Source organism: Chenopodium quinoa, unplaced genomic scaffold (assembly GCF_001683475.1).
Source record: "Chenopodium quinoa cultivar QQ74 unplaced genomic scaffold, ASM168347v1, whole genome shotgun sequence".
Classification (NCBI taxonomy): domain Eukaryota; kingdom Viridiplantae; phylum Streptophyta; class Magnoliopsida; order Caryophyllales; family Amaranthaceae; genus Chenopodium; species Chenopodium quinoa.
In genome coordinates this window covers 2941347-2968256 of record NW_018744718.1, presented here as the reverse complement: position 1 = coordinate 2968256, position 26910 = coordinate 2941347, and the positions used below count along the sequence as shown (strand labels likewise).

At 32.9% G+C, this 26910-nt stretch overlaps 2 protein-coding genes across 2 annotated transcripts; both read left to right on the top strand.

Moving 5' to 3' along the window:
- Window positions 1–476: 476 nt before the first annotated feature.
- On the top strand, window positions 477–13918 carry LOC110703401 (peroxisome biogenesis protein 2-like). Its single transcript, XM_021881204.1, has 8 exons — window positions 477–729; window positions 1761–1871; window positions 2010–2163; window positions 7318–7454; window positions 7568–7668; window positions 7935–8052; window positions 9033–9199; window positions 13225–13918. The coding sequence occupies exons 1-8, from the start codon at window positions 595–597 to the stop codon at window positions 13352–13354; spliced, it is 1053 nt and encodes a 350-aa protein (XP_021736896.1). The 5' UTR covers window positions 477–594; the 3' UTR covers window positions 13355–13918.
- Window positions 13919–19144: 5226 nt separating this feature from the next.
- Window positions 19145–25123, top strand: LOC110703400 (transcription factor bHLH68-like). The gene is made up of 9 exons (XM_021881203.1): window positions 19145–19976; window positions 20171–20633; window positions 20759–20839; window positions 21316–21381; window positions 21984–22049; window positions 22520–22576; window positions 23234–23278; window positions 23764–23814; window positions 24545–25123. Exons 1-9 carry the CDS (start codon window positions 19699–19701, stop codon window positions 24671–24673), a joined length of 1236 nt encoding a protein of 411 aa, XP_021736895.1. The 5' UTR covers window positions 19145–19698; the 3' UTR covers window positions 24674–25123.
- Window positions 25124–26910: the final 1787 nt, after the last annotated feature.

Here is a 26910-nt window from a genome sequence, read left to right as displayed (position 1 = left end):
GCTAGACAAACCAAAAAAAAATAAATTATACGGAAACTGGTTCATTTAACCAATTGCCTCTTCTAGACTATGCTTTACGTCTTGACAAAACACGTTTAGCTAGTGGATCAAACAAATAATTCCAAATGAGTAAATAATTGTAACTTTTTTTTAAGGCAAGGAAAAAGATTATGATCAAATCTCAATTTTCATAGTATTTTTGATTTAATTTGTGGATTAAACCTTTTAATAGTGCGGACTCGAGGGCTTAACTTAGCTTGGTACTCCTAGTAAAAAAAAATACTTAGGTTCTATTCTTTTGAACTTCTAAATAGAGCAGAACATATTAGTAGGGTAGAACAGCATAACTCAAAAGAATAGGCCTAGCTTTAAGCCTTTAAGTCAAGTACGGAGTAGTTAAGTTTTTGTTTGGTGAGGTCATTAAGTCAACCTACCCCATTGACTTGAAGTCAGTCGCGTTGGCCTTCATTTTAATCATTTGTTCTCTTGTTGAATTGAACCGCAAAAAAACCGTCATTATTCTCACATCATCTTCATAAATCCTCCAATAACTACCGCATTTTTCCCCAATTGATGCGACATTCAAACTAATTCATGGACAGACAAACCCTAGCTTCATCTTCATCTTCATCTTCTTCTTCAATTCCGCAAATTCCTTCCCCAGATGCTTGGATCACTACTTACAAAACACTTCTCCCTAAATGGAATTCCTTTCCTCTCGCTCACCAGGTAAATTCAAATTTCATTTTATCAAATTTGACGATTTTTGAGCTTTAATTTATTTCTATAATCTGGTAATTTGATTTTTGTATGTTGTAATTGCTGAAATTAGGGGTTTCTAGATGTAATTTGTTGTTAATTTGGTTTAGTATTATTACTTTTGAGCAGTATTATCGTTTTTCATTGAATTAATTCTGAGATATACTTTTTGAGCAGTATTATCGTTTTTCATTGAATTAATTTTGAGATATGGTTATGCATGTTCAATTCTTGTGCTGCCCCCACTTATCTTGCTAAGTAGAAGTAAAAGGTTAGTTAGGCATGCCATTTCGAGTTTCGATTTGTATCGAGTGGAATGAGCTTTCCATGTTTGAACGCGGCGAGCGTAGGTGCCTTATATGGAGTATATACTATGAAATTGATGGAGTATATTATACAGTAGTGTCTCACATAAGATATATCCTTTCTTTTTTTAGAGGCCTTGATTTGTATCACTTATTTTAACTTTATTTTAGTGGATAACGAGAAGTAAATTTGTTAGATAAAATGTCAAATTATAGTGATTAGAGTTGGATTTGGTGGAGAGAGATAATGAATTTGGGATACCATTAATGGAAATTGGAAAGATGAATTTGGGATGAAGAGGCTGCTTTCCGTTAACATTGTGATCATTTCTTCGGTATCAATCCTGTTTTGTCTTTGACAAGTTAGAGACTTAGGGATGGCTATTTACTCTTGGTTGTAAACTTTGTATTTACGGGATCCATATTGGTTTGCTATTGATATTAGATTTTAGATTTTGATTATTGTCACTTTGGTCCATAGTAATTAGAAAAGTACATGATTTTATGCCATTTCACATACACATGTTGATGACTATAGGCTCTTCTGTGATTTGTTAATATTAAGGTTACTACAGTGTAGGTTTGCCTTTTCTATTTTCATTTCCATTGACAATTTTCCTATTCCAAAATACGCTGTTATGATGGATTGATGATATTTGTAATAACTAGTGGTTTGAACTTTGAACTTTGTGACAGATGATTCCAATTTCAATATCCCGAGTAAATCAATTTGATGCTGCAAGACTGGATGTTGAAATGTCTGCCATGTTGAAAGAGCAGTTGGTGAAAGTATTCTCTTTGATGAAGGTATCTACTTAGCATCTATTTCTTTGATTACCTTACTAGAGGGTAGATTTATTAGTATCATATATAGTTGCATGATTAACTTAAGGCTTCTTGTTTGGGTTTGTGTATTTGTCTATTCTTTTCACTTGTTGGAATTAGCCAGGGATTCTATTTCAATATGAACCAGAGCTTGATGCATTCCTTGAGTTTCTAATCTGGCGCTTCTCAATATGGGTAGACAAGCCGACTCCAGGAAATGCGCTCATGAACCTGAGATATAGGGATGAACGTGTTATGGAAGCGAGAGGAAAAGGTATTATTGTTATTGTGATTTGATTTTTGGTTTATAAATTGCCTTAGAAGTTTGCTTTTCTGTTAAATAAAATGACAAATAAATTCAACTTTTCCTTCTCAATTTTTCTTTGCTATTTGATTACTTGGTGTTGGGTTCAAAATCTGGGGGTGGGGGATTGGAAGAATCACTGAGAAAGTACATGGGGAAATCTGAATCTGGAAAAGTGGAGAAAGGGAATGTAAATTAAGGAACTAAACAGAAGGGCTTGAGGTCCTCAACACCCTTTCCCTTCCTTGTATTCTGCTAACCAAAAATTCCATTAGTAAATAGCGGTTATAATGCTCAAAAGGCTTATGACATTCACTGCCATGTCAACAGAAATTTTCCTCCCTCTAAGTGGATGGCATTAATTGTCAGCGTCATCCTTAGTGTGCCTGTAACCAAATCAGAAGTATCTAAAGTATGATACTGATTAGACTTTAGAGTGATAACTAGTGTAACTTTATACATTTTTCATTAATTAATGCGCCTATTCAATATTTAGTGGCAAGGGCTGTTGGGAAAAAAATTGTCACATGTCTGGATCATGAAGCAACAATCAGAGAGAGTGATGATTGCAAGTAACTTTTTTGCAACATGTTTTTGTCCCTTCACAATCTTCAGTTATTTTTCATTCATGGGTATGCTCACATTGCTAAGTATTGACAGCTGTTGCATTGCAGTTGGGATTCTGTGCATCTATCTTGAACACTACTGCAATAGTTTTCAGTCTGTTGACTGCATGACTCTCATGAAAAATCTTTGGTTCATTGCTGCATTATCCCCCACTCCCTTTCTGTATACTTGCTTGCTTAGGCAGAATAAGGATAATGCCAAGGGATCTCCTTAATGTATTCCATAGGTCCACGTTATTGACTCTAATCAGGATTTAATTTTGTTTTTAGTTAATTAAGTACTTCCTCAGTTCTTAAATAATTGCAATAAATACTAAATTGGGATGTTTGAATGTTTCACAATCATTGCAACAGTTCTGTGTTAGGATGTATTCACACCATTAGTTACAAGTTTACCCTTGCCCAATCCACTTGTTTACTTTTATTCTGCTCTCTTCTATCTAATCAAATGGGGCTTTCTTTTTTTGTCTCCCTTTCACTTTTTCTTAAAATTTGTGCTAGCCAGTTAATTGCTATTGTTGCAATTAATAAGAACAGAGGAAATATTTTGTTCTCTACACATTCCTCGATCTTTTATATTAAGTTGGTGATTGTCTTGTTACATGGAAGATGGCTGCTTTATTGTTTAATGAGAATTGAATTACGCATGTCATAGGGATTTTATAGTGTATAAACTGAAGGTCATCATTGTTTGGCTTCATTAGAGTACTGACTTGTGATACCTGTATGCTGGAAAAAATAGCATGTGTGTGTGTGTGGGAATGCACATTGGAAAAATGTGCCCTTGCAGGCTTGTAGCAATGTTTGAGAAGGATACCTTAGGGCTAAATTTGAAGAAAGTTTTGGAGGAATGAACCGAGAAGTTTAGGTCCAAGATCTCTTCCACTTGCAAGTGTTCTTATTTTCCTCAGCCAATTGCTTATAGTTCAAGTAGAATCACCAAAATCTTAGTTTGTGACTTGAAGATTCAAGGACAGGGCTTATTCTTTATGCTTAGCACAAAATATGCTTATGCTTCTGGGTTAAGCATTTATTTACGTTAGGCTTAGCTTTGCTATGTTGACATATACTTCCTCCGTTTTTTTATACTTGCAACACTTCCCTAAAATGGAAATGTCATAATAGTTGCAACACACTATAAAAGGAAGGTTTTTATGGTGAAATGTGTACTATTATCTTTATTTAAAGCACATGGTCCACTTGATTATGCTCCTAACAACCTTTTAACCTCATTTTAAGTGTATTATATCATGTGAGGTCCACTTCTCTTAAATACCGTGATAAGTGTATGTTGCAACTATAAAGAAACAGAGGAAGTATTTATTTGTTTAATTTGAATAATGGGATCAGGAAGAGAAAGTTAATGCTCTAAGACAGCAAAAATGCTTAGGTCCTCAATGGATGAGCTTACAGATAGCTACTTACTAATCAAGTTTGCAACTTTGCATATCAGCATATAGTCAAATATTTGAGGACGGGTGTTCTCTTATTGATAATTATGGTGATGTGATACCGTATGAAGTGGTAATGAGTATATAGTAGTTGATTGGATGATTCTTGATTTTCTTTGAGCTCAATGGAGATTGAGGTATTTATATCTTGTTGCTGGTCGTTGATAACTTTGTTTTCAGCCGCTGGGTAGTACCATAGTAGGTCCTTACGAATGAATTTGGGGTGTGCATAGGATCAGCTTCTAACGGCTTGGATAAGTGGCATATGCAACGGAATTGGGATAATTTTTGCTCGTTTTCTCTGTTAAGTTGTGAAGACATCTTGTCCACTTGGTGTGATTTAATATATTCAGTATCAATAACTAGTTATCAATAAAAAAAAGGACAAAATGCAGATGCTGTTGTAGAATCTTTAAGAAGGTACTCATAGTTTTTGTCGTTGCATCCTGTTGATGGAGTGGTGGTGGAAGCAGTTGGTGTGCCTTTGTTTGATTTGTAGAACTTCATAGAATTGATAAAAAAAAAAGGAATAATAGAAATTAATAATCCCACCTTCGCGTGGTTTGACAATAACAATCCCACCTTTTTGCTATTACGAGGCAACCCTACCTTTGTATGTCATATTCTTTTAACAGATCTTTTTACCTACAATCTGTTAACCAGGTTAAAATGTTTTTTTTTAAAGCCATGTGTTGCTCAATAATTGGTCAAAATTAAAAAAGTTAAAAAAATAAAAATAAAGAGGTAAAAAAAATACTACCTCCGTTTCTTATTATGTGCAACAAAGGAATATTTTATGTCTCACAAATAATACCCCTTTGTTGCATATAATAAGAAACGGAGGTAGTAAAAAAAAGGAAAAGAACCCACCACCCACCACAACCACTGTAAAACCCCAACCTTTACCCTCGCCCCAGCAAAAATTGGCCAGCCGCCACCATAAATCCCTGAAATCGACCGGCCAAAACCCCCCAATACCAAAAACCACTTAGTTGACCAAAAGGCACCCCCGAAATAACCCCCTTACCCAAATCCCACCCCCGAAAGTCCGAAACCTCCACAATAACCACCCTGAAAGTGCTACCTAGCCGCCAAAAACCACCTTTTACCGCCGAATATCCCGAAACCTCCATCCCAGCCCAGAAAACCCCACCCTAATTACTCTAACCGAAAATCCCCATCTTAATCAGCCCAAAAACCCCCTTAAACACCATAAAAACTCAACCCGAGCCGCTAAACTCCTCCATTTCCCTGGTTTGTGGGTTTCGGCTGGCGGCCGCTTTCGGAGGTTAAGGAGGGCAGTTGGCCGGTTTTTGGTGGTGTTGGGGTATGGGCTAGGGTTTTACAGTGGGAGGTTGGTGGTTGTTTTTTGTTTTTTTTTTTTTTTTTTTTTTTGTATTTTTGTATTATTAAACAAAATTAAATGAATTTGTTAAAATGTGACACATGCCATATGACCTACAAAAATTGGTAACCAACACGTGAAGGTTTGTTAAAAGAAGATGACATACCAAGGTGGATTTGTCTTGTAATAATCAAAAGGTGGAATTGTTATTATCTGACCACGCAAAGATGGGATTACTTTTCTAAAAAAAAAATCTCATTTAAAGAATTAAAACATAAATTGGAGCTCGTTATAGGTAATTATAGGCTTATAGCGAGTGGTGTCATGGGTTATGGCCCTTATGGGGGCAAATGGTGTAACTAGTTGCAGTAGGCTAGTAGGACATGCAATGAGGATATATAGCTTCATAATCACATGTGTGATTATGGATAGTAAGCATATGAAAAGAAATTACGGAATTAAATTTGTTATTGGAGTAGCAATAGAGTGTGCCTTATTCTTTTCCCTTTATAATTACATCGCACTTTATTTATTTATTTATTTATTGACAAAAAGTTTCACTTTATTACATCTATTTATATAACTATCAAGTAATTTATTGTCGTGATAATTGAATTGTAGCATATGAAACATCTTGAGTTTGGGGATTGTTAAGCTCTCTTCCACTCACATTTATTTTGAAAGGCATAAAGAAAATACATTTTGCGTATCAACTAGTGACAAATTATGATTTTATGACTTGCCACCATGCTAATGTCTCAATGCATAGGGCCAAGTGTCATGTGAAAGACTACACAGTTTAAGTATATAGTATAGAAATGTGTATAAAAAGCTCATGGCTCGATGAGGTGATAGAAATCCTCTTGCGGTTTTTTTTGTGTGGCTTAGAGCACCTCATTGGTGGAAGGATCTCTTAATAGAAAAAAATGATATATTGGTGTAAAAGTGACAGATATGCACCTTTGGTTTGCTCCTTTTTGAGATGACATCACTTGAGAACAAAAAAAAGCACTAAACACTTATCACCTTGCTCCTCGGCATGTCTAAATCGGAAAATTATGAATTATTAACCTTTTTTTTCCCTCTTCTCATTACTTTGCAAGGTGGAATCTGAAGCTATGGAATCTCTTAGGAATATGGGAGCTCAAAAATCTGTTTGAAACCTTAAGGAATTTCATTCTAGTCTGTGTGTTTACTATACCAAAAATTCTTGTAAGGAAATTATCAGCTATTGTAGCCTCCATGTTTTGCTAACGTTTTTTCAAACCTTTATGTTTTCAACTCGCACGTTTTACCACTCCTTTAAAACTTTCTTGAATTTCTTGTTTCTCTTTTGGAACTCTTAAATTTTACTTGGATGCTCTTTCTTTTTATCACTTTACACACCTTTAGTTTAAAACTTGTTAACTGATTATCTTGTTGTGTCCTTTATTCTATATCAAACGGTTCCTTATGACGATTCATGTTAGCCGACCTCAAATCATTTTGAGACTAAGGCTTTGTTGTTGTTGTTGTTGTAGGCTTGTAGCCTCCATGAGCATTGTGTAATTTGGACACTTGCATAAAGGCTTAGTCATCATTCACTAGTAGAAATTTATTTATCCTGCTTTTCTTCCTCTCCAGTTGGACATAGCGTTATTGACATTCTCCAAAGGCTACCGAATTCCTTTCTTATCCTCTCTAATAGATGTGCTACCTGCAGTGAGAACAGGCTTGGAAGGTCCTGGGCTTACGCCTGCTCAAAAGTTATGGTACTGTATTGCTACAGTAGGGGGTCAGTACATCTGGACACGTTTGCAGTCTTTTTCTGCTTTCCGTAGATGGGGAGACTCTGAGCAAGTATTCGTTCTTTTCTGCTACATGTTCATTTGTTTTACTGTGAATCATTTAAATTTCTGTCTGAGATAATGTGCTTCATGGATTATTTATAGTTTCTTGTTTAATTCTTCCAGAGGACATTGGGACAACGGGCATGGCTTTTGTTGCAGCATGTAGAAGGAATCTATAAGGCTGCATCATTTGGCAACCTGCTTATATTTCTCTTAACTGGAAAGTAAGTTTTAAGTTCACCTGCATTTGTTTGCTCTCATATATGTGTTGATTAAGACGAAATTTTGAGTGATAATTTGACCAGTTCAAAAAAATTGACACTGTTGATTTCTGTGATCTAACATAGAAGTAGTGGATGTGAAGATGAAACTATGGAAGTGTAATGACACCTTTTGCTCTGTTTTTGCCTTAGAATTTGTAGTATGCTGGATTTATAATGGGAACACTATTGGTTTATTATTGATTGCTGTTTTATATGTCGTGATGCAGATATAGGAGTTTGATTGAGAGATCTCTCAGAGCTAGGCTTGTGTATGGAAGCCCCAACATGAATCGCGCTGTCAGCTTTGAGTACATGAATCGGCAGTTAGTGTGGAATGAGTTCTCGGTATTTTTTTTTTTTTTTGTAGAACTTTCTTCTTCTTCTTCTTCTTCTTCTTCTTCTTTTTTTATTTTTATTTTATTTTATTTTTTTAATCTATTTTATTATAATTAAAAAAAAAAACTGGATCTGAAAGTTAAGGTGCTGATTCACTAGGACCTGAAACTTGTAATCTTTAATTGTATTTTTGAGATGAACTCCATGGAAAGGATATGAGAGAAAATTGATCAGGAAATGGGATGCAAGAGAGTCATGCAATAAAGAAGATACGTCTAAATTAGGAATAGTTATAAGAGCTTATCTAATTTTATTTATCTCATTCCTTGAATTTATATAAAAACCCTTGGTTTCTCTAAAAAATAAAAATAATTAGAGTTAATTTTCTTATAACTAATGCTGGATAATTATCCAAAATGTATAATAGTTTAGAAATTATATTTAGAATATTTAATTGTCGAATCCTTTTTGTTGGCGTTGTGTGTGTGTGTGTGTGGGGGGGGGGTCCGGAGGTGTTTGTAGGGATGACCTCGTCTCCGCTCATCTTATCTGGAAATGTTCTTTTCTGTACTTAAACTGCATAATCACACTGGTTTCAGAATGTGTTGGCAAATTCAGTGCCGATATTTCCCACGGGGGTTGGGGGTGAGTTTGGTCTTTCCCATGCTTTAGGGACATAATCGATATATGTTTCAGTAAGTTTGACTGTTGAATCCTAGCAAGGTATAATTGCAGTAGATACTACTCATACTAGTTAGGCTAGATAGTGTGTGAATGTTGTTGAAAGTTGGAAAGAACAAAGGAGTCTTAATATTGCATTATTGGATTTCTTTGTCCTTCATGCTTTTCTTCAAAGTCTATTGTAACTTTGTATTATGTCTTTTATTTTTTGCTACACACATAATATGGCCTTTTGGTTTTTTTTTTTTTCCCAAAAATATGCTTACAAATCTCTCACCTTTTATATGATATTATCTTTATTCATGCAGGAAATGCTATTGTTACTTCTTCCTCTTCTGAACTCTGCATCATTGAAAAATTTATTTCGTCCGTTCTCCAAGGACAAATCTTCAGATTCTGCTACTGATGAAATTGCCTGCCCCATTTGCCAAGGTAGCCCAAGCATTCCATTTCTTGCTTTACCTTGTAGACACAGGTGCGTGACTGCTCACAGCTTTTCCCTTTTGTTCTCTCTTCACTTTTCTGGTTGTTTGGTTCACTATGCTTAAGTACCAGATCAAGAACTCATATGGAATTGTATTGATGAATGACTAAATACAAATGAGGATGTTGCTTTCGAAAGTGTTAAGTCTGTGGGGTCAATCATCCTAATGCTTATGTGACACGTTGCAATGTACAATGCATCTGTAATACCCTTTGTGATACTTCAAGGGAAGACCTCATAACTAGTTGGGCCTAGCATTGATTCATTCTTGTTGTAGACCTGGTGATCCAGGGTGATAGTTGTTCATCTGTTGTCCTCGGCGAAGGGCTCAGAAAGTTCTCTCGCCCACATTTTTTTGCTTAGTCAAATGAATTTGGGGGTGCAGTTATATTGAATTATTCATAACTAACAGAAGTGAATTGTATGATGGTTGACAAAGAAGAAAATTTGGGTTTCCTAGCTGTTTGTGTTGCTAGAGAAGGAAATGAATGAAAGTTTATGGTGGCAGCAGGAAATGGGTTGAATTTGAAAATGAGGATCAGAGTATAGGAGGCAATCAATATTTCTCTGAAACAAAGTCTATCTGAAGAAAAAAAGTATTATAAATGATTGGGGATTAATTGATAATGTTCAAAGACTGGAAGTTTCGACTCCCAAGAGGTTCTTGAATAAAATGGCTTCTGTATATTGTTTAAGCCTATAATTTAATATTAATTTGCCTATCTCTGAATTCCATCCATCATATCTATTTTTCACTCGCTCTCCTCCTTTTCCATCCAAGTATCTGTTTTTTTTAATAATTTTTATTAATTAACAACTGTTCTTAGGCTTAGTGCTCAATTCAAATTTGGTTTCTTCCTATCAGATGAGTTTGGAGATTATTTACGGCGAATGCTATATGTAATATGTATACACCCTATACATTCACTTGTGTTAATGGGAGTTCAAAATGTGATTTTGTTTTAAAATCATGATGGGCAGTAGATAAGTTTCTTTTTTCTGCAAATAGCTGCTTGTGTTAAACTAATTATTAAGTAGGAATGGTATTGAAGAGAGGCCCAATGGCCTGTTAAACATCGAACCCTGATTCTCTTAGTTCGTGGCGAAACTTTTAACTAGCAAAATATCTTTTTATTCTTTTTTAAGTAGGGTTGTCAGGACTCGGGACTGGGGAGCTGTATTATATTTAAGGGAAGGTGACAAGTTGTCTTGGTAAGTTGGGACTTAGGAGGATTCACTAGCATGCTTTACTGGGATGAAAGACTGGAGAGTTAGGTTATAGTATGTTAGTGATGCTGGAATGGGAGGTCCTTCCAGCATTTAGATTGCGTTGATTATTGTTTGGCAGTTGGCTGCCGCAGAGTGTTGTTGTGCAGGTGGATGGGGAGATTAATGATTAACTGTTAAGGTGCCCGTGGTGAAAGAAAAGAAGTTGGAGTCTTAGTAGGTGTTCTTTTCTTATAAATCCTGTCCAATTGCTCTGTCTCCATTTCTGATATATAATAGAATACGTGGGGCAGTTTGGTTTAAATTTGAGAAAAGGAAAGGAATATGAATGGAAAATACAGGGAATAATCAAGAAAAGGGAAATTGAATAAAGAGTTTGATACATCATGGTATATGAAATAACATTACCCAAACACACTTGTTCTCTTTCCAGCATTAACTGTAGGCGACTAGGTATCATCTATGCAATCCACCTTCATCCATGTTCTTTGACCTTTTTCCCTTCCAATATTAATAACAAGCTTCCTCTCCCCTCCCGTCCACCTTAACTCATCATCTCCTCGAATTTCATTGTATGTATGAAATTGGAATAGACTGGTGTTGAGATAATGGGATTTTCAGACCGGGATAGTCAAGTGTTGGAGTCAGGAGATTGCATATTGGATTCTTAGATCTCGGGGCGAGAGTTGATCTGTTGGAAACTAATGAGTCAAATCTAGCAAAGAACTTTGTTTCTTACTTTCTTTCTCTCACGTCAAATTTTTTTTTTTGCCAACTTTCTCGCAGTTGAATGTTTGGGTTAGATTGAAGTCGTGGTGGTGAGGACAATGTTTGTGGCGGTGGCGAATTTGTTAGGGATGGATTTGGCTGTTGGAGATGGATATTTCGGCTGTGGAGTAGAGGAAAACCGCAGAGGAAAATGGGGGAACTCTGAAGTCTCATGTTGGGGTGGGTAATCAAGTATGAGGGGTTTAAGGGGAGCTTGAAAAAGAAAAAGGGGAAAGGGAATTGTGAAAACAGCAACCATATATTTAGTTGGATACATGGGGGAATAAAGGGGTTTTTATTCATTTATTTTTTTAAAAAATAATCCTTTCTTGAATATCCCCAACCCAACAGCTGTTATTTGCTTTTGTAAAGTGTAACATTTCACTGCAGAAAAATGGCTGAAGATTAAAGATCATCCTCACTCATTTCCACATTGTGCCTGTTTTATACTTCTCCGCTTCTATTTAGTTGACGCGTTTGATTTAGGCACATATATTAAGGAGAGGAGAGAGAGAGAGAATGAAAAAGCAAGTGGGGTACCTTGTAAATGCAAGGTTAAAAAGTTACCCCAAAAGGAAACGTATGAACTAAAAAAAACTTCCTAAAAAGGAATACGTGTCAACTAAAAAGAAATGGAGGTAGTAGTAAATAAGAAAATTAATATAAAAACAAGCAACACCTTTTATATACACCGGATACACATAGAGGTAGGTGCACTCATGATTAATTTTTTGCTCATTTGATATTTTTGCTCATTTTAAGATTTACAAATGAGCAAAGAATATTAAATGAGCTAGAAAATACCTTGGGTGTACCTTGTACTCGGGTGTATATAAATTTCGAGCAAAATGGAAAAATTGGAAATGTACGGAGTACAAAGGATTGCGGATTAATTTCAGTGGTTGTTTGCCGTGTGTTTAACTCTATACTGACGATTGAAGGTGGTATGCTGTGATTTGAATGCCTTTAGTGACAATTAGAGGTTGTTATTGAAGAATTCATCTTCTGGCAAGTAAATTCTTGATTTGAGTTACTACGCTTCTTTCCTTGGCCAAAGAAGTAGAAGATATATATTTTGTCTTAGGCAAGATGCAGTGTGACTAGGCATAAGAAAACTATTTTTATTGCCTTCTTTTTGGAAGGTGGGGGCTCAACGTAGGTAACTAGTCAAAAAGAAAGGGCTAAAAGGAGATTTAACTAATTTCTTTTGTATTTATCTTCTTTTCCATCTTTCTTTCTTGGGAAAAATTGATTAATTCTAATCCGACAGAGATAATCCTACCTAATGAAAAATACGGTAATAACAATTCAATCTTTGAACATATCAAACACCTATGCATCCAATCTGAGACTGTCATTAATAGTGCTGACTTGGCATAAACCATATTTATGTAATTATTTAACCTTACTGCATTGGTCAGACAGAGCCTAAGGGTTAAAGGATTACCATAACCCTTTCCCTTCCTTAGGATGGATGGCTGGATGATCTCAGTATGTAAAAAAAGGACATCCATTTTTTTGTTTTCCCTCTCTATATGCTTCTTATTTGTTCGTAACTGCATATCTTATTATTTTCTGGGCATTAAGTGTGCATATTTCTGAGAATATGTTGTACTTCTCTTCTTTCCCGCTCATCCTTTAAGTTCAATAGCAGAAAATCAAACCCACCGAACCAGAACCCAGCACAGCCACCAGTGGCTCACCAAAGGTCAAACTCATGAATAGATTAATCGACTTCTGTTGAGCAGGCTGCTTATTTAAACCTTCACCCATCTACTCCCATTCAATTCACCATCTCTGTCTTTTCAACCCATCTAAATTTTCCATATTAAAGTTAGCGGAAATAACTTCTACCTCTCCATCTAGAGATGGGACTAGAATTTTTGTTTTCGAGGGGATCAAATAGAACAAAAGCTCTCCTGTTATATTACATTCAGAACTGCTCTAAGAACTGGCTCTTTTATCCCAATGCGCTTATTTGGCCACACTATCTGATGTTTTTGCACTAATTTTTCTTGCAGATACTGTTATTACTGCCTTAGAACACGGTGTGCTGCTTCTCCATCTTTCAGATGTACGCGATGCAGCCAGCCAGTTACAGCCATGCAACGACTAGGTGGCTCTGTGGATGAGAACTCTGCTAAAAAATGATGTGCTCATTGAAAGGAATTCAAATTCAAAATACGGGGCATTATTAAAATTGCGTTCCAGAAACCGATACCATACACAGGAAGGCAAGTTTTTCTGTGGATACACTCAAATTATATACTATCTCATTCTTTGGCAACGTTTCACATCTTATTCTTGGTACCTTGATTGAATTTCCACTCTTGTATAATACGGAGTATGGAGTAACATTTACAGATATTTTTGTCTGATTTTAAGAGGCAAAAATATGTCCTTTGTCGTCCAATAATGCAAAAGGTCTTCAATGTGGGGGCAGGGAAGTTTAAGCCAAAATTGAAGTTAGTGTATTGTCTTTCAATGTCTTCACAAGCTGCTGGTTTACAGGCTAATATAATTATGTAAAGGCGAATATGATTATTTTTATTGACTGCTGTTGATTTTCATGTACGATTTTTTGACTTGGTTATGTCTGATTGCGATTGCGATTAGGTTGAGGAATTAATATTGATTGCCTTTACTTAATTGTTACGTTGTACATGATTATACTCCGGGTCAATTAGCTGGGATTGTTTTTCCTTGGTGATCCAATCCTTGGATGATTTGGATGATATTAAGTTGTCTTGTTTCTATCATGAAAAGCACATGTCTCTATCTAGGGCATCCAAAGTTACAATAGTTTTTGCCACTTGTTATTATATCTATATTTTAATGATTTATTTGGTGTATTTTCCATTCATTCTCCTCTAATTTCGGGTCTTAGTAAAATTTATTGTACAAAGTATTAGCCATCCTTGTAACGTGTTTGGTTGATTGTTCACACTTGATGCACCATCTGCTGGATGCGCAATTCTGCTTAGTGAACCTCTGATCATTATATGATAAAAAAACGGTTTGAGCAGAGTTCTGGTGGATTTTAGCTCTGATTGTTATGCTTTCTTACTAATTGAATGAATTTGTACTTCATTGGAAGGGATGAGTTAGGCTATTCCTTTTTAAGATTTAAGCTTAGTTGTACAATATATGATAGAACGTGAAAAATGACAAAGTGACAAACTCTTGTACATTCACATGAAGAACAGTTACATAGCAGCTTAATAATTTAAGGACGGTCCAAGAAGGATTATCAGCAGTCCTCTTTGAATTTTCCTTAACTAGTAAGGGAACATCTTTGAACACTTATTTCGTGATGAGTCCACTTTTTAAAAGTATTATACTTCAAAATTAATTTTGAACTTACGTGACCAAATTTTGACATGAACTGAAATTGACTTATCCAGCCCAAAATATGTGACCGAAAATTGGTTTATTTTGTTGCAGTGAGTGCTAAGCTTATATGAAGTATTAGAATAACCGCATAACTAAATTGACTTAAACTTAAATACAATCCGAATAACCTGATTGACACCTTCATTGATTGTACGCTAATTAAAATATGTATAAGTGTCAATTTAAAAAAAGAAACACACGTTTGAAAAAGAGCAAGTGGAAGCAATCATTCATCAGATTGATCAATGCTTTATGATTGTTATTTCAAATCTTTTTAGGCTTTCTTAAAAATAGATTTTGTGGATATGATTTGCTGGTGTTTTTTGTTTAATGATCCCTATGCAAGTATGCAACTTTGTTTTTGAAACTTTAAGCGTTTTTTGCGTTTCGTCTTGCTATTTGTGTGTCCCAATTATTTACCCTTTTTCCTTGAGTTTTGGATTGTGACTTTCTTTTATTTTTATTCTCAATTCCTTCTTTTCATGGATACTACAAACATCATTTGCTCTAAAACATTTTTTTAAAGCTCTTTTTATTTAATTAAATGTGTGGAAATAATATGTTACCGCGAATCCATGAGGGCCACTCTCTACTTCTAGTCTAGTTGGAAGTATGATTGGATAATGAAGATAATCATTTTAACAATTTCTTAAGTTAAAGATTATTCCATGATGATTAATCGTTGTCCCATCTTTTGAATGTAAAATTATTTCATTAATCAAAGAGTCATAGAACATATACAATTTACATAAAACCAAATGCATAACAATTCGAATAAAATAATAAACACGTATATAAACTTAGGGCATGTTCCGATTTACTAAAAACAACTGAATTGAACTTATTGGGACTGGAATGAATTGAATTGAATAGAGCTGAAATGAATTATTTATGAGAGAAGGAAATTAGGAACGGAATTGAACTGAATTGAGCTGAATTGATTGGAGTTGAACTGAATAGAGCTGAAATGAATTGTTTATGAGAGAAGGAAATTAGGAAGTGAACTGAATTGATTGGAGCTAAGCTGAATTGAACTGAAATTAAGCTGAACAGAACATGCCCTTAATAATTAAAAATGCTAACAACTTCCTACAAAGAAACCTATCTTGTAGTAGTACCAACAAAGTGTTGGCCTTCTAGTAAGGAATCAATCTTCCAACATTGAAATTGAGGGAGAGCTGTCAATTTGAGTATTCAGGTCGGGTTGACGTCAAATTAAATTAGTTCTCAAGTCTCAGGTCAAACCTTAGTTCAATCTGTCTAGTAAACATAACCATTAGATCAAGTTTAGGGTTTGGGTAGGTCAAGTCCAGTTTGAATTATGTCAGCTCGTTTACCTTTTAGGACGAATGTCATGTTTAATATGATTCATAAAAATCGAGTTGAGTTCAATTTCAAATCTGAGTTGTATATATATGGTCGTAATCTCTTTATGAAGTATTCAATACATTTATTTCTCCATGTATATCTCCTTAAGCCACAATCTAATGGATAGTTCTTCTTACCTACTAGGTGCTACAAAGAAAAAATAAAAATCTCATAGATAGTTTGTCATGTAACTTGTGTACAAGCATCTAAGAGAGATCAAAACGTCTTAGTCTATCAAGTACTTCATAGATGTCAATAAAAATCGTTAAAACGAACAACGGTTAAGTTTTGGTACATATTCCGTAGGTAGCTTAAGCTAGTGTCCCAAATTTATTCTGTGATTATTCCTTCTACATGCATTCGTCTATAACTCTCATGAGTGTAATATATGGTTGATTAGAATATCGACAAAGATATATAGGGAGGATGATTAGGAGGGTATATATATATATTGTAGCTAGTACCTTTTGATTAATCAATGGTGTTTGATAAATAGTTTAATGAACCAAAGTATTGTTTGATATTGTGGGTGATAGTGATGCTCGATTGATGTTATATCGAGTTGGGATCCTCTGTATATATTTTATTTGTAATGTAAATAAGTTGTTTATTTAATAGATCAACAGTTGAGAATGCATGAAAGGAGACGATAAGAAAGACCTATTGACACAAATACCATACTAACTTGTTAGATGTCAAAATAAATTGAAGTACTACGTAGCTTATATCTTTATAAATTAGTGATAGTCTTAATTCACTATACTCTTTGTTAACAAAGTTGATAGTTGTGATATTTTTGTGCTTGATTTTATTAATGTTAGATACTTAGACTAATTAATTATGCTTCTACAAAACATTCCTTCATAATTGTAAAATTTGTCGTAATAGAAATTGAGAGAATCCTTATATCCCGAGAACACACTAGTTGTCTCATCATTTACTAGATTCTTTGTTAACAAAGTCGATATTCTTGATTTTTAGGGTATTGAGTTTATTTATGTTTAAGTAATAACTATGTTTCCAAAAAATTTAATATTGTTATTTGGCACTTGATTGATAAATAATTGTATAATCCACTAACATAAACTTTGTCACATATCAAACGATTCACTTTCGACCAATTTGCACTTTTTTTCGTAAACATATTTTATAGTGTGACGAAAGTACATGTACGTGTCATAAATCCCAGGAGATCGAGTAAATGGCTTCACTATTACTTGGTGTTTCAAAATCAAATCAAATTATAAATTCAAAAGTATTGCTCTATAGTTAGTGATTACTTTTCTTTTAGCAAATTAATATGAATAATGATGTTCAAGGTGACCCTTAAACTATGTAGGCTTGTCTTCAAAGTCAAATATATGTATATTTTAGAAAGCATGGCGGCATATATCTCATACATAGTATGAATCTTACATCTATTCTTTAAATTAGGACATGTTTTGATTTATTGAACTAAGCTGAACTGAATCAAATTGATTAGAGCTGAACTGAACTAAATAGAGTTGAATTGAATATTATGAGAGAAGGAAATTAGGAATTCAACTGAAGTGAACTGAAATTAAGCTGAAGAGAACAGGCTCTTAAGCTAAGTGGTTAGGGATTTATTACCTTGTAATCTTATAATTACAAAGTCAATTCCTTCCACCAACTACGAGTGGTAGGAGGTGAAGATCTCTTAACTTCTTTCCTCACTTTTAAGTGTTTTGATCCATAAAAACTAGTCAATGAAATTGCAAGGGTGTGAGTTTCAGTTTAGGATCATATATATGGAAAAATAGCTACTTTAAAAATTTATTACGAAGCATTTAAGAGATTAAATTTGAAGATTTCAAAACTTTTACCAAAAAGAACTACATGAAAGAATATTCTTCTACACGTGTGTTATTTGTGAATCACTGAATTGTGATTCAAATCACCATAGTTGTATACTTGTATGGGTGGTTTCAAACCGTCAAATAAAATCTTGTCACAACCTTAGTGAGATTGTAACATTCCTAGGTAAATGTAAATTTAACAAAGAAAATTCTACTCCTTTGGAATAGAAAATTTTCTTCTTGCATATTTGTATGAATTCATTACAAAAACCTTCTCATCTCACAATAAAATAAATAATAATACTCCGTAATACATATTTAAGGTATGTATTTGATTCACTTCATTTTTGCTTATTTGAACATACCTGATCCTACAAAATTTGAACTTATATAACGTCATTAAAACTTATTTGAGTTGTAAATTAAACTGAAGTAACTTATGGAACTTATTTGATTTTATTTTTCATGAAACTAATTTAATAGAAATAATGTGAATAGAATGAGACCTTTTTCTTAGCTACTTGTATAAAATACGGTATCCCAAAAAAAAAAATATATATATATATATCCCTTTAATCCTTTATTTTCCCCCTTTCCCATGTCCCTAAACAGTGCATGAATACCAAGTAGTAAACTAGAAGTAGTAGTAGTTCTTAAATTTACTTTTTCGATTTTAATTTGTGATTGGCTGATAAAGCTCTACGACTCTACGAGTAATGGAGTACTACAAATGTACTCTATGACTTTGTCTTTCACATATACATATATATAGCACCACATAACTTTCTCAACAACTGTATGAATAATTTCCCAAATTAAAAATACTATTATCAAAAGATTAATACATATCACATCAAAGTTGTTGTAGTTTACTTGGATTCTCTACTTTTAATCGTTTTCACTGAATTATTGAGGGTATAGAAAAAGAGACCTATTTAACCTCAATCTAATATGTAACCCTAATTATAGTATATTGTTATCTAAATTAAGTGAGAATAATCAACGACAGTTTAATATTATTACGTTTTTCTTCCAACCTCATACCAAATTGGTATTATCAACGTTAGGTATATATTATGATGTATATTTCTATGTAAGTAAAATTCTTAGTTACTCGTGAAATGAGTATAAATATCTAGCTTGTACTGTGTGTCAGAATAAATTACGAAATCTTTATTCTATAGTTTTCCACATTACACATGATGAGCTTGTTCTTCCATGTACACCTTAGTAAATTTCCTAATAATTAAAAAAAATTAAATAAAATTTTATTAACTATTTAATTAATTAATCAACTAATTAATCACAAACCAAGGATTAAATTATTAAGAGAAAGAGTAGTCCCAAAGCACCACTAGTTTTTTGTCTTAAAGCTAAGACCACCACCTTTTCCTGCCCCCACTTTCTTTTTTTTTTTCCATAAAGTAAAAGTAAGAATAAAAAGACTTAGATAATAAACAAATTAAAAGGAGAGGTTAGACATATATAGAGAAAGATAGAGAAAGCAAAAAAATACAAAAGCTTCCTCTACTTAGCCCCACAAAAACAAATAATAACAACCCCCTTCACCAAAAAAATAAAAAACACAATAATAATAATAATAATAATTCTTTCAAAGAAGATTATATGACTTGGGTTTCTTCAATTCAATCACATTTGAAATAAAAGCAAAGGTTTTGTGCATAAATAAGGAAAGCTATATCTAAGCTAATTATGCAAGAGCCTATATTTTAAAGTAATTAGTAGATTAATTAGGAAGAGAGAATACAATTAAGGAGTACTTCCAAACAAAGAAATTAAATATTTTTCATCTATTTCTATGTTTATATTATTATTGGTTTGTTTTGAGGGATATAAGAAGATTTGAAGAAGTTAGTGATTTTGTTTTTGGAGAAAGTTAGGTGGGAAGAATAAATTATGATGGCAGGAAACCCTAGTAATTGGTGGAGCATGCATAGTAACTTAAGGTCATCTTCTTCAGCAAGTGATCATCAACATGAAGATAATTTGCTCATCTCCCAAACACAACATCATCATCATCAACCTTCTAATAATAGTAACTCTCTTTTACCTCTTCAATTTCTTCATGGTGCTGGAACTTCTTCTTCTTCTTCGTCTTCCTCATTGCTTCCTTTTATCGCCTCGAATGAGCCTCATGCCCATGACTTTCCTCATTCTTGGAGCCAACTCCTTTTGTAAGTAAGCTTTTTTAGTATGTGCATGTTTCTTTTTTCTCCGCTGATAATGAAAGGTATACAGAAGTTAAGACAGTCTTCTCTCAAACCTAAAACCTGAATAAAAATTAGAAAACTTACTATCTTTATATTGAATTTCATTATTCTATAGTATATAATAGCAAAATATCATTTTTTTTTTTTTTGGGTTGTAGGGGAGGATTGTCTAATGAACAAGAGGAAAGGTTTAGTCAAAGTGAATTTGAAGCAACAAGGGTGGTTAATAATGGAGGAGTACAAATTGATGTGAAGGAAGAAGTTAGTAGTCAAAGTAACAACAACAGCAACAACAACAACAACAACAACAACTTGCAGTTGTATGCAAATCAATTTCATGAAGAGCAAGAACAACTATCAGTAGGAGTTAGTAATAGGGCGGCCGCGGCCGTGGCCGCCCAGGCAGCAGCAGGTTGGAGTCATCATCAGATCATGCCAGCTTCATTATCACCTAAATCCTGTATTACCAGCTTAAGTAGTAGTAACAACAATAACAACAACAACAACAACAATAGTAATAGTAGTAATATGTTGGACTTTTCTACTAATAATAATAATAAAAGGTCATTACAACAAGCTGAAAGTCATCAACATGCAGATAATCATACTACTAATTCTGAGGTATGTACTGTTATTAATTAGCCTTAGTTTTATGCTGTTTAATTATTACTTGTAGAATTATTATTTGTGTAATTTTATTGAGTAAACTAAATTATGATGTTATGTTTGAATTTTGTTGTTGGCAGTGTAATAGCACAGCTACTACTACTGGAGGTGTACCACCTAAGAAGCCTAGGGTCCAATCCTCTTCCACCCCACCTCTCAAGGTAGATCATCACTTCTTATTTTCTTTCATCACTCTCCCATCAAATTCTTCAAAAGTTTGACATTAAGACTCCTTTCTTTAATTTCCGAGTTAATTATCTCTAAGTCAAGTCTGACAACTAATAAATTTAATTTGAAATAATGAACCTATTTTAATATCTTGTGCATAAGCACGAGTACATACATACACTCTAATGTTTACTTAAAGTATATGCTTGATTAATTAATGTGTTGTTTTGAGGATTTTTCTATAGAATTAAACTTCTTAAACTACAATAGGAGTTTCCTCCCCCCCCCCCCCCTTTAAGTGCAATAATTTAAAATTTTTCATTCAAACTTCTCATGGATGTGTGCCTTAGATTTTATTTTATTAACTTTTCATCACTCATAAATACCACTAGTAATAATTATTTAAGAAAAAATCAATAGCTTCATATTATTTATGTTCTATATATATATGGTTGCTATACATATGTAGGTGAGGAAAGAGAAGCTAGGAGATAGAATAACAGCCCTTCACCAGCTTGTTTCTCCCTTTGGAAAGGTAAGACCACCTCACTCCTATTTTATTACAGTAATTTTCACAAGATGTATAATTCATATATAAACACCATTTTTTCTATTATTTTATTTTCAAAAAAAGTAAATTAATAAGCATACATAAGTACATAACTTTTGATTTTAAATATAAAACATACAATCTCAATAATTTTGATACACTTGTTTTGTTTCACTTGCTAATAATCTTAGACTTACTGAGTCAGTACGTACGGTGTTACCTAATATGCAGTACGCTCTGTTTCATGTAAACGAGTATGGGAACACAATTCTTAATCTAACCTTGTGAAAATAGTTCAAAAATTTTTCTACACTATACTAATCCACGCATACAATTTGGATCATAATTTGGGGAGAATTAGCAAATTAGGTAACACTATATGTACAAACATTACTCAATTTTATAAAATTAAAACTTATATTTTTTTACTCCGTATTATCCATTAGTAATCACTCACTTCAGTTCAAACATATGATTATATTATGATCATATAAAATTTCTTTTGAACTTTTAATTATTGTTATTGTGTTCACTAAAAAAAGAGAAATGGGGTATTTGTGGTGTGTGGGTTTAATCTCTTTTTGCAGACTGACACAGCTTCAGTGTTGTTAGAAGCAATTGGGTATATCAGATTCCTTCAAGGTCAAATTGAGGTGATGTTTAATTCCTTTCCTTTTTATTTTATTTACGGAGTATTTATTTTATAAATTAATTTCTTCCGTTTTAAAAAAATCACTATAATCGAATATTTATACTATTTACAATTTTACACATAATTATGTGACAATTTATGATTTTTATTTATAATAATGACTTAAATAAAGATATAAATAACATATAAAGCTCTAATTATTACAATAATTAAAGAACGGATAAATAATTCATACTTTTATTTTAAAAAAAAAAAAACAAAAACATGTGTGCATAAATGTAACTCAGCCTTTAAGGAACTAAAATATCAGTGAAGCATGCAGTTGTCAGAAGTACTTTAATAAGACCCACATTTGGGCTATATTCTCGCTTTCTAAACATTCTTTTTCTTTTTTCCAAAATCATCAAATTATTATAATTCATTTTCATATTATTGGTAACTGACCTTGTTTTATATGATTGATTTATGCAGGCCCTTAGTTCTCCTTACTTGGGTAATAATAATGCCACGACTAAGAACCAACATACTGTAAGTTTATACAAAGTATAATTTTTCGACCTAATAATTCTTTTATTCAAAGTCTTCAAAATAATACTCCGTATAATGTATTAATAGATGTATTCAAAAATTTTAGTTGTATTTCTTAAGAACATAATTAGACTTATATGGTAAATAATACTCCGTACAAACAAATAAAACTCGTAATATTTATTAATAAAGTAAAATTATGTTTATCGACCTACATTGTGACATTATATGTTGCAGTATACAGTATAAAATGGAACAAGAATAATGATAATTAGTGGAAAATATGTTTCTTAATAATAATTCAATTACTCGTCAAAACTAATAATAATAATAATAATTCGATTAGGGTGGTTATTATTACATGTTTCTAACAATAGGGTATCATTTGATTCATATTAATCCGATTTGTTAACTATGTTGAGATTATGTTCTTTATTACTTTGGATTGATTCTCTTAAATATTAAATTCAAACTCTGGTTGACATCAACTGTTACTTTCATAAGACTTTGGACAAGTTTGTTTAAATTATAACCAAACATTTAAATACTAAAATAATGTTTAATTATCAGCATAAGCTAAAAGATTAACTTTATTTTCTCCAATATAATGTATTAAAGCACATATGACCTTTTTTTTAACCTTATATTTCTGAACAGGTTCATGGAGAAAGAAATTGTCTATTTCCAGATCATCCTGGACAAGTAAGTTTTATTTAATTCATTGTATTTGCATGATGTAGATTTTAAAAACCCTCACGTGAGTCAGCAGCTAGACTCGATATATAACTTATTGTGAGACTTTAAAAGTTATTCTTATAAGTAAGGAGCCACTTGTTAAAATAGGAATGTCACCTCGATCTTATAATAAATTATTGTGAATCACATCTGACATTCGTACAACATCATGTACATAATATAAACGTTTATTAAAGCAAGGTAGAAAAATTTTCTTTTTTTTGAAAGCATCTTGAAGGAACTATTCTATTAACAAAAAAAAAGGCATGTACTTAAAGAATAATGTCCTCAGCTTTTTAGGGTTCCCTTTTGAATTACAAAATGTGATTAAATAGAGACATCTTTGGCCTAAGTTTGGAATCAAAAAAGGGTGGGTTGAAACTTGAAACTTGTTAAAAATAAAAAAAGTAATTATAAATCTTATTTTTCTTCATTCACTCTTTATTTTGTAGCTTTTGAATGATTCCTGCCTAAAAAGAAGAGGAGCTGCAAACCAAGATCAGGTACTTCTAAAACTATATGTTAATTCATGTAAACTTTATTATTATTATTATTACTCCCTTTTATAAACTTACTGCTAAACTTAAGTTTAAATGATGATCCATTCATTAACAAATACATAATCATTGTTGTTATCATTATCTTCTTCGTTGTCATCATCATTATTGAAGTTATCAACAAACTTGAGCACTCAATTAGTTTGGTTCTTCAACACCATCATTTCACCTTTGATTTTAAAATAGAATTGACTTATTATTTCACTTTCCAACATTCTAGTTATCTTTCTACGTACTCATTATTGTTCCTAATCACAGCGTATTCATACATGAAAGTGCTTTATAATGTGTAGAAGTCATAGTTAAGGTCATTGCATTCTTCTATATCTACAATACAATAGTACACTTTCCAAAAAAAAAAAAAATGTAAAAAGTAGTGCAAAAAATAATATTTTTGCTCATTTAAATGGTTCGAATGAGCAAAATAACATCCAGGTATACCGCGTACTTTTTTTTTTTTTTTTTTTTTGAAGACTGTACTGTGTACCTACTTGCATGTAAGTTGTAACATAAGTGATTAATTAAGTGGTGGATTATTTTTGTTATTCTTGCCTTGATTATATGTACTTCTTTCTTTTTCTATTTTTGTTTTTCCTTTTTTGCAAATTTCCTCAACGTATTATTGTTATTAATGATTTTTTTTTCTTTTTTTTAAAAAAAAATCATATGTTATTAGGACAACAAAGATGGATCAAAGGACTTGAAAAGTAGAGGATTATGCTTGGTACCCATATCTTGCACCCAGCTTGTTGGGAGTGACAATGGAGCTGATTATTGGGCACAATCACTTGGTGGAGGATTTTAACCAATCATAAAATAATGCTTATTAACTAGTTATAATATTATATACTTTATATAATATATAAAAACTATATATGCTATAAATTATGTATAGCATTTAATTAGTGGAGTGGTATATCATCATGAGCACTCACTCTACTTAAATATTAAAAGGTTGATTGCTCTTGATGTTATGCAATAATATGCATTAACATTTTAAAAAGTGCATGGGTGTACCATATGATGTAAAATACGTACTAGTAACAAGACTAGGGTATGAAAGGTATTTTACAACCTTCTCTTGCCATTGCAATAAACGGTTTAACTAATGACGGGAGGTCAGTCCGATTTCCCGTTGCAAATCAATTTGCGACGGGATGGGATGGGATTAGGATCTCCCGTCATGGACTCGTGACCTTTCTTGTTATGGTCTTTACGATTTCATAAAATCTATATTATAGAGCTTTTCTAATCACCCTCCGCAAATGATTATGTCACCTTCCTTTAGTAGTGGCCACTGGCATTGACAATGAATATGAATCCATTATGAATTTTGTGCCCCTCGATCTTACTTTTTGAAAGAAAACAAATTTATTTTCATTAGTTTTTTCAAGATGTTTTATATTGCGTCGTATTCTTAATGTTAAAATGATTACGTTTTATATTTGGCATATACTAGAGTAGGAGGGGAAACTTTAAGGAAATCAACAATCAAAGATTATGGAATAATCCCACTGCCAAAAGAAAGAAGAAAGAAGAAAGAAGAAAGAAGAAAGAAGAAAGAAGAAAGAAGAAAGAAGAAAGAAAAAGGAAAAAAGAGTTTCCCCATGCAAATTTTGGAAAAGAAAAGAAAAGGACCTTATATATACTGAATCAACCTCTAAAACTCAATAACTCACGTTCATGGTGTAAATTAGGGATGAGCATAAATGCATAATAGGGTCTAGCAAATTCCACTCTTCGGTCCGACCTGGTCTAGCTTGGATCGATCAGTGAACAACCCTACTTACAAATAGGAATGGCAACGGATCGGATTCGGGTCGGATGTGGCTAAATCCGAATCCGATCCGTTTAGTAAACGGACCTTGGACTCGGATCCGAGTTCGAATCCGATCTGACTCGTAATTTTCGGATCTGAATCCAATCCGTTTATATGGACCTCCGAAATGATCCGAATTTTTTTATTTTTATTTTTTGTAATGTCATATACATATAATTGCTTGTATTGTCATACTAATTAAAGTATAAACACAACATATTTAAATTATAAACTAAGTTACATAACAAAATTTTGCTACAAAACAAGCAAATAATTGTCCCGGCCAAATTATAGAGCATATGCTTATACTCTCGGATTCGGACTCGGATCAAACTCTGTCGGACTTTGCGTAGGGTCCAAGTCCGATCCACCTCCTATTCAGATTCGGATCTATTTTATCGGATTCGGATTTGCACTAATTTTAAACGGATTCGAATCGAAATTTTTCTTTCGGATCGAACTCGGATTAAATTGTAATCCCTACTTACAAAGTTGCACATCACTTAGAACTCGCAAACATAACAAATCAAAAGTAGTAGTCCAGCAAATTTGATACATACTTTGTACTTGTTTATTTTTATTTCTATTTCTTTGTAATTGGGCTTGAATTGGGTATGATGTATTGATATGGGCTTAAGTGATTCTTTTATTAGGTTTTAGTTTTGATTTTAGGTACGAGTACTTGGTTTTAGAAATTGAAAAACTTGAGCTGGAGCTTGTTGCCAACACTACTCAAATTCAGAACCTCTTGCCCAGGTTCCAGTTTTAGAACTTGTGGTTCTTAATAGATTTCGGTTCTAATTTTGTTTCAAATGTACCTTGAATTTCTGTTCAACACTAGGTCTACAGCGTAAATCAATCACTAACGCTAAAATATATGCATCATTTTTTACTAGCATATGTGTCAATGCACAACTTTGATCATTATTAAATATTGCTAAACTCAACTTAAGTTTACTTATTATAACCCTTTCCCCCTTATTTTCAACCCTAACACTCTAAATTTTAAATTCCCTTCTCTTCTCTCAAACGTTTATGTGAGAAAAACATTTTGGATTGAAGGAAACACTGCCTTAAAATTTGGGGTTTATTAGATTAAAGGTGAATAAACAAAAAAAGAAGTAAAGTTTAATAGATTGAAAATAAAATTAAAAATAAAAATGAGTGTAAGTATAGCTAATACAATATCAAAGAAATTTGAAGATAATGTAACAATAATTTTG

What these genes read in the sequence shown, in the direction of transcription:
- LOC110703400 (XM_021881203.1), top strand. Translation starts at nt 19,699, where the DNA reads ATGATGGCAGGAAACCCTAGTAATTGGTGGAGCATGCATAGTAACTTA. An exon ending in TCTTGGAGCCAACTCCTTTT is followed by an intron (nt 19,977 to 20,170) that starts GTAAGTAAGCTT and finishes TTTGGGTTGTAG; the next exon opens with GGGAGGATTGTCTAATGAAC. An exon ending in CTTCCACCCCACCTCTCAAG is followed by an intron (nt 20,840 to 21,315) that starts GTAGATCATCAC and finishes ATACATATGTAG; the next exon opens with GTGAGGAAAGAGAAGCTAGG.
- LOC110703401 (XM_021881204.1), top strand. Translation starts at nt 595, where the DNA reads ATGGACAGACAAACCCTAGCTTCATCTTCATCTTCATCTTCTTCTTCA. An exon ending in ATATTTCTCTTAACTGGAAA is followed by an intron (nt 7,669 to 7,934) that starts GTAAGTTTTAAG and finishes GTCGTGATGCAG; the next exon opens with ATATAGGAGTTTGATTGAGA. An exon ending in TAGTGTGGAATGAGTTCTCG is followed by an intron (nt 8,053 to 9,032) that starts GTATTTTTTTTT and finishes TTATTCATGCAG; the next exon opens with GAAATGCTATTGTTACTTCT.